Source organism: Pituophis catenifer, unplaced genomic scaffold (assembly GCF_029215685.1).
Source record: "Pituophis catenifer annectens isolate HBS135680 unplaced genomic scaffold, rPitCat1.0.hap2 SCAF_2, whole genome shotgun sequence".
Taxonomy (NCBI): Eukaryota; Metazoa; Chordata; class Lepidosauria; order Squamata; family Colubridae; genus Pituophis; species Pituophis catenifer.
In genome coordinates this window covers 169,907,461-169,921,594 of record NW_027256882.1, presented here as the reverse complement: position 1 = coordinate 169,921,594, position 14,134 = coordinate 169,907,461, and the positions used below count along the sequence as shown (strand labels likewise).

Sequence of the window (14,134 nt, the reverse complement as noted above, 5' to 3'; positions counted from 1 at the left end):
CAACGCGGAAATAGTCGCTTTCTTTCCAGTTTCTACTTTTGGCCTCTTCTAGCCGCCGATCTTGATTGATTTTTAGAGACCAGCCAAAGTAGCGTATACTGTATGCCAGCGGAGAATAATGAAAAACTATATAACAAGGTCGCGACTACTCAACTACTAAACCATTTACTCTACATAACAAGTGCTTAAAATGAGTGAAAAATAAAACGGAAAAAATATTAAGTGGAATAAACTAGGAATAAACTCTTGCAATACAAGTTTAGATGCTCTCCCATTGTTTAGGCAATATAGGAATGCACATTGGGCTTAATGGTGGCATGTGTTTATCAAATATCTTGGTGTAGAAACTCAATACACACAAAAAAAAAGTTTGTAGTGTTCTCCCTACAACAACCCTGCGAGGTAGATCGGGTTGATCCCAATCTCACACATTTCTGTGGCTGAGGGATTAGTTCCGGGGTCTCATTTGTCCCACACGCTGGTTATCATCCACAACTGCTAAAAACATTTTCACCAATTCAAAATTAGAACAACACTTTTGCAAATGATATGCGTCCGCGCTAAGTAGATGAATATACAAAAAATACCTTGGAGGTATTTAAAATCTGGGTTGCAAAAATATGGAGAACTGGCCTATAGTAAGACATTTAAAAAAACCCTCCAATTCCTTGTTGCCATCTATCGGCGGTCCCGATTTTTGCAGCGCAGAAAGGGACCCTTTATCAGCAAAATATTATTTGTAAGAGCACTATTACCCATAGCTGAAAGAATTTGACTGTCCTATTGATGACGTATCCACTCGAGTACAAAAGAGGCAAGAGATGAAAGAGTGCAACATTGTAGCCAATCCCTTCCAAGCCCGGGAAATTCGAACCTTCTCAGCCAATCAAAAGAGGAGCACTCCGCTATAAATACTCAGCCTTCAAGAGACTAGCCTGTTTTCTGGTTTCGACTTCATTGGGATCGGTTACTCTATAGGCGAACAATGGCCCGTACTAAGCAGACTGCTCGGAAGTCTACTGGAGGAAAAGCTCCTCGCAAGCAATTGGCTACCAAAGCTGCCCGAAAAAGCGCTCCAGCCACCGGTGGGGTGAAAAAGCCTCATCGTTACCGTCCCGGCACTGTCGCCTTAAGAGAAATTCGTCGTTACCAGAAATCTACCGAGCTGCTCATCCGTAAGCTCCCCTTCCAGCGCTTGGTTAGAGAAATCGCCCAAGATTTCAAGACCGATCTCCGTTTCCAGAGCTCCGCTGTTATGGCCCTGCAGGAAGCCAGCGAGGCTTACCTCGTGGGCCTCTTCGAAGATACCAACCTGTGCGCCATCCACGCCAAGAGGGTGACGATTATGCCGAAAGATATCCAGCTGGCGCGCCGCATCCGCGGGGAGAGGGCTTAAGTGTCCTCTCGCCGGTTGCGCAAAGCAATCCAAAAGGCTCTTTTAAGGGCCACCCACGTATATCAAGGAAAGGGCTGCTGCTTTGCTTTTGCTGAAAACGTCTACGCGTTTTGCAATACACATGGATCTGTTAGGAGGGCTATACTATTAGAGCTGTAGCACTACCGTCACTACTCCCAACAGCCCTCCCACATTTGCAAATGTGTATTCAACATGGCAAGGGATTCTTAGTGGACCACGGAGTCGTCTACTGCATTCTCTATACCCACATTACTTAAGTTTTAACTGGGTTATGGAAAGTGACCTGGGAGGGGGTGGCTATGGGTATTTTTTTTTTAAATGGGGAGTGGCATTTTTCATGCCTTAAGCCAATGGAACGTTCAAATAATTGAGTAACGTTGCAATGGTTTACACAGTATATCTCGATGAAAGAATGTTTATATGCTACAGTGCCACTGGCGATACCTTTAAAAAAATTAGTGCTTGCTTCAGATTTTTTTTTTAAAAAGGCTCATGAATTCAGATTTTTTTCAATAGACTTTCTGTGTTTGCTTGTTAGGCCACCTTAATACTACATATAAAGGTTTCGTATTTGGACATTTAATTTTCTGGCAGTGAAATGTCTGCATTCTAATACCTGGGGCATTAGCTTGGCTGTAAAATTAAAATGGGAATTTTGTAAATTCACCTGGATCAGTCGCAACGATACCCAATTCTTTCTCTAAGGAAAGAATACCCAGAGATTTCATTGTAGGAAGACATGGGGGGGGGGTGCATATAATTTTGTAGCTAGAAGGAAGAAAAGCTTTTCAAATGAAAGACATCTTGATAAGTACGTATATGACTATTATAGTTTTGCTTCTTTAGGTCAGGTTTGTAAAGGTTTTAATTTGAGTTCCATATTTCAATAGCATACACCAGTTGCAATTAAAATGTTTGTAAGCAGCATGTTTTAAATAACTGGCTTTTTATTTGGGCAGTCTATTTGACACAGGATACTGTTTGAATTTTGACATGTATTCTGCCCAGATGGCTACTGTGGGAGATTTTCTTTTTCCAAAAATAACTTGATGGGCAAAGCTCATTAAATAAAAACATATATTCACAGGAATTAAACTTATATTTGTATATGTGTTTGCATGACCTCTAGATATGCCATATACTTAAATAAAATAAAATTCATAGGAATTATTTTTCTGGGATGATCTCTACTATTTTCAGTAGGAGCTATATGTGTGATGATACTTTTCCTTGTAGAGTGTTTCCTTTTTTTTTTTTTTAATTAAAATGATAATTTTAAAAGAAAAAAAAAATCAGGCTGACCCTGATTATGGAGCATTATGTAAGTGGTTTATATCCACAGATCCCAGAATGTCCACCTCAGACAGAATCTTTATCACATCAAATATCCATCTCGTCCAGTATTTGTTCTTTTATCAGTGACTAATAAGTTGCTGCTTAGCTCAAAGGCAGACAATGTGCAGCCTGGCATTCTTGTTTCTATAGCGCTATTCCGTCCATGCTGGCTGCGCTTAACAGCCTCGATTGAAAAATATGGGCAAATTGGCAGTCTACCATCAATGAATTTGTTGGAAAGCTGGCCTGCTTTTTAGAAGCACTTGCTTTTTATTTAATGGACTTTTGGGACTCTCAAAACAGGAGATTATGCAGGCGGACAGAAAATTTGGAGCCATCTTTTGGATGCAACTTTGGCACATGGAACATAAGGCCTTTGAAGCAGCTTTCCCCCACCCCACCCCTCCTCCTTCAGAAGACTAAAGCATTTCAGCATGTTTAGAGGATCTGCTTGAAAGAATGGGAGAGCTTCTAAACCCCTTCTTCTATCTTCCCTTGAGGGTTTCACATTCAAAGAACGAGAACACTAAAGGCATATAGCTCAGATGTACTCTATAAGGGACTCTAATTACAGGCTAGGACAGGAGGACTGTTTTGAAAGTGTGGGAAGAAATATCCATCTGGTTCACTCGCAAGCTGGGAGAAAGGCACTGGAAACGTGGTGGCTGATTGGAAAGATGGTTTAATGATGAACAGAACCACCAGCTGTCCTGGGTCACCTGACCAATTGGTTTGAAGAGTACATGAATTTTTTTTTTTCCTACAGCATTTTGTAATTTAGAGGCTTGTTTTGTGTAATTTTGTTATTTTATTTTAATTAGTTTGTCTCCTGAAAGCAATGAGTCTAAAGGGCTGGCTTCCTTGGATTTTTAATCTTGTTTAACAAATGTGATTAATCCTAGATTCTGGCTTCCTTGGGGTTTTAATCCTGTCTTGAGTGGATTACCAAATCTGCTTTTTTTTAAAAGGTGGCCTCCTCAGTATCTTTGGGGCTATTAAGAAAATCTGTTTCCTGCCTCTAAAAAAAAAAAAAGTTTCTCCATTTCTCATTTAAGTTTCAAGTTTAATGTGATTTATATGCCGCCCTATCTCCAATGGACTCAGGGCGGCTCGCAACAGTAAAATACACAAAAACATTAATACACTATTAAATTAAAAAGTCCGAATTAAACAATTTAAAATCAGTTTAAAAACTATTAAGAAACCCCCCCCACCCCCATCAGTCCAGGCTACGAAATAACCAGGTCTTCAAATCACGGTGAAACGAGTGAAGGTCATATTTAGGGGAATATATTCTGCCTTTTAAATATTTCTCAAAAGATTTCATTCTTCTGGGGTGGGGTACTAACTTTCTACAAAAGGAAATGTAAATAGGAAGAGCTGCCAGCCCAGCTTGTTGTGTATAAACCCCTCTTTCCATATACAAAGTGAAAGGAATTTAATGCATCTCCTGTGGTGGTGTTACTGTCTCATGTATCCCAGAAAATTACTATTGCTTGTCTTCAGCAGACATCCATTGAGGTACTGTTCATTATTTATCTTTGCTTTGAAAAAAGGCAGCGAGAGATATTCACACCCTGTTCTTGTCTGGGGTGCATTTCTTAAACCAATACTGCAGGAGATTATAGTGGGCAATTCAGCAGTCCAGAGCAAAAGAGGACCCCAGACAAATCAACTATATATTTTTATAGAACTACAATGCAGGAAATCCTATTGTGATTTGGGCTAGTTATGAGGAAGCTTACATAGATGTTTGTCCATCTACTTATTAATTTCTATTGTTAGGCAAAGCAGCCCTTTCAGAAGCAACAACTGAACTGAGCCATTGATAAAGATGGAATGCGGAGGTCATCTGATGGAGGAGGGAAGATTAGGGAGTCTCACCTAACTCCTTACTATGTTGTAACTCCTTTGTTAGGGCTGCCCTTGGACTGTGCTGTGAGTTGGTGAGGAGGCTTCTATTCTTTGGTGCAGATGGGATTGCAGGGAGCTTTGTTTGGAGGGGCAGGAAGAGTCAATCTGGGTCTGATAAGATTAGGTAAAAAGAGTAATTAGTTTGTCCTGGTCATGGCAGACAGAGAAGAAGAATGCCCCCTCTATTTTGTTAGATCTGTTCATATCACCAGCATATCTCAAATTCATGATTATATTCTCTACCACAATTCTCTACAATCCAGACTCTAAACATTAATTTACAAATGGAAATGTTTCAAGCCTATTGATATATTATTTTCCTGATGTCAGAAATGATTCACTTCCTTTTACTCTATGTTGCATAGGCCTGGAGTTTCCCAAGGCTTAATCAGAAGCTGTGTTGGGATGGAAGGATCAACCTTGTTTTGCCAAATCTTGCTCTATTGCATTCCTAGTAATAGCTGCACTGAACTGACTTACCATCCATCGCTCCTAATTCATTTCACAAAAGTGGAGAGAAACTTAGCATAGAAAAGAGCAAATTTGAGAGTGTAAGACCTTCATTCAGTTTCAACAACATCTCAACATTAAATTCTTTAATCCTAAAATCATACCCCACAAGAGAGTAAGTAACTCTATGACCTCTCCTCACATTTGCAACTTTCAGAGGGCTGTAAATGAAGATCCATAGCACAAATGTAGGTTCACTTAGAGACTGCTTTTCTTAACAACCAAATGGCTGGTTCCAACTGTGACCACTAAACAAGAAGAACTTGTATTTTCATCTGATAAATTTGGGGTGGCAGGAGGTTGCTCAGTAATTAAATTTCATTGGATTTATGTTGCTTACCAAGACAATTCTACCTATCACAGATGGCTTTACAGGCAAGCATCCTCCATCTTAAGATGATTTTTGCAAACTTATTTTCATTTTTTTTCCCATACATCTTTCAAAGTACTTTTCATCACTTAAAAGCTTAGTCAAGAGAGTGCACAAAAATATAACCTATAAAATTTACATTTATATTGTAAAACTCACTGCCCTCAAGAACTGACCGAGACAGTCACAATGATCTGAGTTCCAAGAGGGCAGGGCACTGGGAGATATACTGCACTTACCTCTCCATCCTCCAATTTTTATCCCACAACCATCCCCCTTTTTAAAAAGTGGGGCTAACTGGCCTCTAACTTTTCATGGTTGGCTTTGGAGATACCTGCTTTTTGTTCATTCTGAAGAACGAATTGCCTGATGGAAGGTAAACCTTTTCTAGTGAATTTGAGAGTTTATTTGATTTAATCCCATTTAGGCCATTTCAACACAACCCTCTTCAATAATACTGTTTTATTTACCAGACAGCTCCAAAAATAGGCTTAAGCTGGGGGACAATGTGACTTGTACATTCCCAGGAGTGCTGTTATGGTGCTTTCCAACCTTAACCCAGTCTGCCTGCCTTTGATTAATACAGAAGAAAAATCCCTCTGAAGACCAATTATTATGCGGGGTGGGAGGGGAGGAAGGCGGAAGAGAACAAACCTTCATTAGCTTTGGAACTTTCCCTTTTCCACTCCAGTAATATCCAAATATCCAAACCTATTGTGGTGTTGAAGTGTACCATTTCCATGGAAACAGACCAAAAACTGCTGCCAAACTACATCCAAAGTCATAGGCTTGAAGGAAACACAGCTCTGAGGATAGTAATTCAACTAACAATCTGATTTGATTCCTGCAACTAAACACACACATCACTAGTGCAGGAGGTGAAAAACACCTTAGGGGACTCTGTAGTGGTTGTTTTTCAGCTCAGGATATATATATATATATATCCTCATATATATTTGGCCTGATGATAAAGTGAAGACACCCACTTAACTTTTCCCCATGGAGAATAACCACCACTCTTGTTTTTCTGAACTCAGAGCTGCTTTGGAGACATATAGAATTAACTGAAGGATATTTTTTTTGTTTTCCTGTTTGGACTGTGTATGCCTGATCTCGTTGAATGTACGTACTTGTTTTTCCCACATTTTGGACACCCGATTTCCACAGCTTTGAGCCATATGGTAATGTTGCCATCAGTTACTGAAACTTCTCAGCACACACGGCCTTCCCCATCCTCAAAGAAATCAGCCTTGGTAGTACAAGGGTTTAAGGCACCCTGTTATTAAGCTGCTTAAGACCAGCTGCCTGCAATTACTGCAGGGTTCGAATCTGCCAAGGCTCAAGGTTGACTCAGCCTTCCATCCTTTCTAAGGTAGGTGAAATGAGGACCCAGTTTGTGGGGGCAATAAGCTGACTTTGTATAAATATACAAAAGGGTGAAGGCTATTGCTGAGCACATTGTAAGCCGCCCTGAGTCTTCGGAGAAGGGCGGCATATAAATCAAATTAAAAAAAAAAAAATCAAACCAGGAGTGAAATCCAGCAGGTTCTGACAGGTTCCGGAGAACCGGCAGCGGAAATTTTGAGCAGTTCGGAGAACTGGCAAATACCACCTCTGGCTGGCCCCAGAGTGGGGTGGGAATGGAGATTTTGCAGTATCCTTCCCCTGCCATGCCCACCAAGCCACACCATGCCCACAGAAGCGGTAGTAAAAAAAAATTGGATTTCATCACTGAATCAAACGTTAAAAAAACTGCGTAGTTAAAGAATCAGTTCTACCTAACAACACTGAAATCCCTCGGTGACCCAGATTCAAGTCGGCCTTCAGTCATGCATAATTTCGCGTTAGAAGTTTCTCCCTCTAATTAATCCCACTTTGGGGAAGAAAGGGCTACGATGTGGACAGATTATAACTCCTGTAGACCAGATACAAATCAATGATCGTGGAAAAACACTTTAAAAAAAAAAAACACGATCGCATTATTAAAAGCCGTATGAGGACTAGACGATTATTCGAAATGCTGGAGCAAGCAAATAAAAAGACGTTATTTCTAGGAGAGGAAGAGACGTCCAACTCTTTCTTAAAGGATGTAGGTGGCTCTAATAAGAGCCTTTGGGTTGAGTTCCGAAGCGCTTGCCCGGTTGGGCAACAGCAGTTCACTTGCCTTTATGGCTTTCCGCCTTCTTGGGCAAGAGGACCGCTTGGATATTGGGCAACACGCCCCCTTGAGCGATCGTCACTTTGCCCAGGAGTTTGTTGAGCTCTTCGTCGTTGCGAATGGCCAGCTGCAGGTGACGAGGGATAATGCGGGTCTTCTTGTTATCCCGAGCAGCGTTGCCGGCCAACTCCAGGATTTCCGCCGTCAGATATTCCAGCACCGCCGCCAGGTAGACGGGAGCGCCAGCGCCCACCCGCTCGGCGTAGTTACCTTTGCGCAGCAGGCGGTGAACACGACCGACCGGGAACTGGAGTCCGGCACGGGAAGAACGAGACTTGGCCTTGGCTCTCGCCTTGCCCCCTTGCTTGCCGCGACCAGACATGCTTTCAAACGAGTTGCTCTCTCTCTCTCTCTCTCTCTCTCTGTCGATCTCAAAGCTATTTCCTTCACTTTAGGGCCTAAAGTGATGAGAATGACAGCGGACCCAATTTATGCCTGCCTCGCCGTTTGAAAGCGGCACTTCTGATTGGCCGGCTGTGATGTCAATGCGCTTCAGCCAATGCAAAAGTGGCTTCTCAGCAAGACCAATTGAACAGAGAAATATTGTTTTTCGTCCAGTAGGAAAGAGGAAGCGAGAGGCCGCGATTTGCATGCACACCTTCGCCAGAGGTGATCTCGGAATGCTGCAGTAACAGGAAAGGCTGCCGATTAGGAACTATTATTCATGCGAATGTTAGAGTTGTGCAACTGCTGGAACTCCCTTTTCTGGCATGCGAGGGAGAGCTGCAGGCTCATGCACAAACCTTATTTTTGCCTTTATAATGTGTAAAGCCAAGCTTGGCCGATTCTTTCCCTTTGGATATTCCTAGTGCTGAAATGTCTAGAGAGATTCTCAATCATACCGGGTCAAAAAGGTGCTTTTTTTTTTTCCTTCAAGAAGCAACTGGACTTTCTGGTTTTTCTTTGAAGACGTTTCGTTTCTCATCCAAGAAGCTGAAGAAGCTTCTTGGATGAGAAGCGCAACGTCTTTAAAGAAAAACCAGAAAGTCCAGTTGCTTCTTGAAGGAAAAAAAAAAAGCACCTTTGGGATAGTGCTGAAATAGATTCTTATGGTTGCTGTCCTTCACTTCGAAAGTAATTGCATTCCAGATAAGACTATATACAAGTGTTTCCTACCCTAGGCTCTGCAATGTGTGCGCTTGTACTTCATTCTTTCCTGCTTATTTTTTTTAATCTATAAATTTCAAAGTAATCTAAGAAAAATACACTTGATTCTGTCGAGCCATTGCAATAGATACATATTTGCTTTGCAATTCTTTTGTAACAAACTGCCTCAGGCTGTAATCGGGTCCCGATCAAGAGTTTGTCAGATTGTTACCTTATCGGCGGCTTGTTTGAAATGCTTCTACATCCCGCCTATGATTTTTCTGAAGGGAAACAACACAAGCAAAACTGTTAAGCTTAAAAACTATTTTTAAGAATCCCAACAAAGTTTTTTTTATTATTATTCAGTCGTCACTTATGTGTTTCTATTGCACATACAAGATATGTTTCAAAACAAAACAGCCATTTATAGTGGCGTTTAAGGAGGGAGGCTAAATGCCTGAAATATTGTACTTCCATAAAAGCGAGTTGACAATTTGGATATTATTTTACAGCCTATGAAACTACTTGGAAACATATAAACCTTTGCAATTTGAAACGCATCGAGTTAACCATTAGTCATTCGCTGTTTTAAAATGAAGTCGAATCTTATTGGACAAGACTCTGGCATCGCCCTATCAAATCGTACCCTAATTGGACGAGTGGGCTGTCCTCGCCCTCCTTCGCGACAGTTTTCCTTTTGGTCGGAAAGCAACCAATATAAACGTGGGCTAGCAGGCGAACAGTTCGTAGAGTTCAGGTTTTATCATTCGGCGAGATGTCTGGACGAGGAAAAGGCGGAAAGGGTTTGGGAAAAGGGGGCGCTAAGCGTCACCGCAAAGTCTTGCGAGATAACATCCAAGGCATTACCAAGCCTGCTATCCGCCGTTTGGCTCGTCGTGGCGGAGTGAAGCGTATCTCTGGCTTGATCTACGAGGAGACTCGCGGGGTGCTGAAAGTCTTTCTGGAAAACGTCATCCGCGATGCCGTGACTTACACCGAGCACGCCAAGAGAAAGACCGTGACAGCCATGGACGTGGTCTATGCTTTGAAACGCCAAGGCCGTACCCTGTACGGATTCGGTGGTTAAATATTGCGCAACTTGAGATTTTTCAAAGTAAATCAAAAGGCCCTTTTAAGGGCCACCCACTGCCTCAGTAGAGAGCTGCAATCACTGTTACAATAGTGCCATGTGTTGTAAAAAATGCTTGAACTTTACACCTATAGACAAAAAAACTCAGAACACAAGTAACGGCTCTTTTTTGATGTTGTGGGTGGCTCTTAAAAGAGCCTTTTGTGTTTTTTACACTGATGTTACAGGGATAGCGTCTTCATTTGCCTTTGGCTTTGTGGCTCTCGGTCTTCTTGGGTAGTAGCACAGCTTGGATATTGGGCAAGACTCCTCCCTGGGCAATAGTGACGCCTCCCAGGAGTTTATTGAGCTCCTCGTCGTTACGGACGGCCAACTGGAGGTGACGAGGGATTATTCTAGTTTTCTTGTTATCCCGGGCAGCGTTGCCAGCCAGCTCCAGAATTTCAGCTGTCAGATATTCCAACACTGCAGCAAGGTAAACGGGGGCTCCAGCACCAACCCGCTCGGCATAGTTTCCTTTGCGAAGGAGGCGGTGAACTCGACCTACGGGAAATTGGAGCCCAGCACGAGACGAGCGAGATTTCGCTTTAGCTCTAGCTTTCCCCCCCTGCTTGCCACGGCCAGACATTGCGACACTGACTCAGCTCTCGGCTCCAAACACAGAAGGGAAAAAAAATAAAATTGCAATTAAAGAAAGAGAACCCCCGACTCCTTTTATGCCCTCCTAGCATACGCCAGCGCCATTCCTGATTGGGCCAAACCTGTTACCAGGATTTTAGAACCAATAAGACGCCAAGCTCTCAAGGCGACCAGTAAGGAAGGGCAGGGACAGCGTTCTAACCCAATAGAAATCCGGGCATTTTGCAGGGCTCTCATTTGCATGTGCGTGCGCAGGAGCGATGATATCAAAGCTCCTTCGGCCAATGACATCGTGATGCTTTGGATCCTCTCATTTGCATAGAGAGACTATAAATAAAGCGACGCGATCGGTTCCCCTTCTTCAGACTGACTTCTGGACTTTTTTTTTTTTTTTGTTTGCCGTGCGAAGAAACAGCGATCGGTTATTCAGAATGCCTGAGCCGGCGAAATCTGCTCCCGCGCCCAAGAAGGGCTCGAAGAAAGCCGTGACCAAAACCCAAAAGAAGGGCGACAAGAAGCGGCGCAAGAGTAGGAAGGAGAGCTACTCCATCTACGTCTACAAGGTGCTGAAGCAGGTCCACCCCGACACTGGTATCTCCTCCAAGGCCATGAGCATCATGAACTCCTTCGTCAACGACATCTTCGAGCGCATCGCGGGGGAGGCGTCCCGCCTGGCCCACTACAACAAGCGCTCCACCATCACCTCCCGGGAGATCCAGACGGCCGTGCGCCTCCTGCTGCCCGGCGAACTGGCCAAGCACGCCGTGTCGGAAGGCACCAAGGCCGTCACCAAATACACCAGCTCCAAGTGAGGCGGCTGCGCTGCGCAGTAAGACGATCGAGAAACCCAAAAGGCTCTTTTAAGAGCCATCCCACTTCCTCGTGAAAGAGCTTGGTCTCAAAACTACTGTGTTGTCTTTTATTAATTTATTCATCCCGCCCTGATTATTTTTATAAATTACTCTAAAGCGGAGAATCCTAATATCCCCCCTTCCTCCCATCAACACATAAATGAATTTCTTTTCCAACATCGGTAAACGAAGTCCACATACACTCCTTACATACTATATTGTACGTTTTCCTATCAATGCGGTAATTTTATGGGACATTTACTTCGTTCTATTCCCGTTGTATCAGTGCTGTTCCCGTCCCGATTAAAATATTGGACGCGAGATTATGTTAATATTCTTTTTCGAGTTATAACTTCACCGTTCACTGGGTTTTGGGGCGACCGAAAGCCAGCGAACTGGCGTTTTCTAATTCGCATCCGCGTCCTTGGGACGAGAGAAAACGGCATTCTCGAAATTTGAGCGCGATTAACTTCTTCCACGTTTATATACCCAATTTCAAAAAAGTTCGCCTGACAGAAGAAATCTACTGTCTGGTCAGCCGGGTTGCGAAATGATCTCAAAATAACGAGCGCTTTTTAAATCATGCAACGGAGGGCTATTTGGGTGATGTCCTTGAAGTTGAAAGACCAGAGCCGAACGGATGACTGTATCGAAGAAGAAAGGAGCCGATCTGCGATTCTGCATACTCCCCATTTCTGGAAGAATGACACCCGGCTGAGCGGAAGGAACAATATAGCATGTTGTATAAACTGCCTTTAGTCCCCATAAAACACGCTTCACCGATGTTGTGCTAACAGCTTAATGTACAGTATGCAGCTTCTTTTTATTGCCACCTAGTGGTGGCCATCGGAACTAGTTTTCCGGCCTCTAGGCATTGCCACTGTTAGCTTTCCTCTCCCTTGTTTGTCCTTCCACATCTGAGAGGCAGTCAGATCTCTGACCAAAACAAGCAAATCTATTCAGCCAGGAGAAGGTAAATCAACCCTTGGAGAAAGTCTCTTAACTCACTTCTGCAGCCTTCAGACATTCCTTGATCTAGTTTCTAGTTCGAGCATTGAGGTGGATCCTTGAATAAGTGTGTGTTTTATAGGGGAGTTAGTGTCCTATGATGGATGTCTATGGAGATTCTCAGTCATCTGGTCATGGTTGTCCCAAAGCAGTGGTGAGTTGCTCCAAGTTCTGTCTGGTTCTTTAGAACCGGTAGTAAAAGAGGCGGGAGGCTTTTCCCATCTGCCTAGACGTCATAACTGACAATCTGCACATGCACAGAAGCTTGTGCGCATGTGTGCACGCGCTCCCATTACGAACCGGTAGTAAAGGTAAGTAGAACCCACCCCTGTCCCAAAGGTCCTTTTTTTTTTTCAAGAGGCAACTGGACTTTCTGTTTTTTCTTTGAAGACTTTTCATTTTTCATCCAAGAAGCTGCTTCAGCTCGGAAGAAGCTTCTTAGATGAGAAGTGAAATGTCTTCAAAGAAAAACCAGAAAGTCCAGTTGCCTCTTGAAAAAAAGCATCTTTGGAGTGTCCTATGATGAGGAGGTTCTTTTCTGTGTCACAGAAAAGAAAAAAACCACATAGGACTATTATGAATACATTAATGCTCTTCCAGCAGTTCTGGAATTTGAGCAGAATTCTTGGAATAAAGGCCAGAGCTGGGCAGGGAGTGACAAGCGCTGCATCAAAGAAGTGTACAGGTACTTCTCTACTTATGTCCACAATTGAGACCAGAATATCCATTTCTAAGCGAGGTGATTGGTAAGTGAATCGATCCCAACTTTGCAACTTTTTTGTCATGGTTGTTCACTGCAGTTGTTAAGTGAAACGTTCAGTCATTAAGCCAATCTGGCTTCCCCTACCAACTTTGCCTATCAAAAGAAGGCTGGGAAGTTCACAAATAGCAATCACATGACCCCAGGATCCTGCAATCATCAGAAATACATGCTGGTTGCCAAGTGCCCAAACGTTGATCATGTGACTGTGACGATGCTGTGATGGTTGTAAGTATGAGAGCTGGTTGCAAATAAGTAAGTATGTAAGTATGAGGGCTGGTTTTAGTGCTGTTGTAACTTGGAACAGTCACTAAACGCATGTCGAGGTCTACCTTTCATGCTAATTTTAGACTGACTGGAACGTCTTTAGAGCAGGGGTGAAATGCTCCCAGTTTGGACCGGATCGCCCGATCCAGTAGCGATGGCGGCGGATGGTTCGGAGAACCAGTAGCAAAAATCCCTGTGCCCACCTCCACCATGCCCAGCTGAGCCGCACGATCATCAGAGGCTTTTTTTTTTTTACTTTTAAAAGCATTTTTTCTACAACCTCTTCCGATGAAAAAATGCTTTTAAAAGTTTTTTTTTTTAAAAAAAGCCTCTGATGATCATGCTGCTCAGCTGGGATTGTCAGAGGCTTGTCAAAGCATTTTTTTCTGCAACCTCTTGGCCGAAGAGGTGGTAAAAAAAAATGCTTTGAAAAGTCTTTGACGATCCCAGCTGAGTTGCCTGATCGGCAGAGGCTTTTCAAAGCATTAGAAAAAATGCTTTGAAAAGTTAAAAAAAAAAAAAGTTGGCCACGTCCACCCAGTCACATTACCCCCTCCCCACCAAGCCACGCCCACAGAACTGGTAGTAACAAATTTTACCCCTGCTTTAGAGCCCATCAAAGTTACTGTAAATCAAAGAATGAGTGTAATGCAAAAGAAATCATTTTTG

The 14,134-nt window shown here is 43.0% G+C and overlaps 5 protein-coding genes across 5 annotated transcripts; 3 read left to right on the top strand and 2 right to left on the bottom strand.

The window, feature by feature from the left end:
- Positions 1 to 646: 646 nt before the first annotated feature.
- Positions 647 to 1,652, top strand: LOC139310786 (histone H3). The gene has a single exon (XM_070935010.1). The coding sequence runs from the start codon at positions 986 to 988 to the stop codon at positions 1,394 to 1,396; it is 411 nt and encodes a 136-aa protein (XP_070791111.1). The 5' UTR covers positions 647 to 985; the 3' UTR covers positions 1,397 to 1,652.
- A 6,050-nt stretch (positions 1,653 to 7,702) lies between these two features.
- On the bottom strand, positions 7,703 to 8,086 carry LOC139310785 (histone H2A type 2-C-like). Its single transcript, XM_070935009.1, has one exon. It carries the CDS (start codon positions 8,084 to 8,086, stop codon positions 7,703 to 7,705), a length of 384 nt encoding a protein of 127 aa, XP_070791110.1.
- A 1,531-nt stretch (positions 8,087 to 9,617) lies between these two features.
- LOC139310784 (histone H4) lies at positions 9,618 to 9,943 on the top strand. The gene has a single exon (XM_070935008.1). The coding sequence runs from the start codon at positions 9,626 to 9,628 to the stop codon at positions 9,935 to 9,937; it is 312 nt and encodes a 103-aa protein (XP_070791109.1). The 5' UTR covers positions 9,618 to 9,625; the 3' UTR covers positions 9,938 to 9,943.
- Positions 9,944 to 10,138: 195 nt separating this feature from the next.
- Positions 10,139 to 10,598, bottom strand: LOC139310782 (histone H2A type 2-C-like). Its single transcript, XM_070935007.1, has one exon. The coding sequence runs from the start codon at positions 10,566 to 10,568 to the stop codon at positions 10,179 to 10,181; it is 390 nt and encodes a 129-aa protein (XP_070791108.1). The 5' UTR covers positions 10,569 to 10,598; the 3' UTR covers positions 10,139 to 10,178.
- Positions 10,599 to 10,966: 368 nt separating this feature from the next.
- Positions 10,967 to 11,723, top strand: LOC139310781 (histone H2B 5). Its single transcript, XM_070935006.1, has one exon. It carries the CDS (start codon positions 11,011 to 11,013, stop codon positions 11,389 to 11,391), a length of 381 nt encoding a protein of 126 aa, XP_070791107.1. The 5' UTR covers positions 10,967 to 11,010; the 3' UTR covers positions 11,392 to 11,723.
- The last annotated feature ends 2,411 nt before the right edge of the window (positions 11,724 to 14,134 follow it).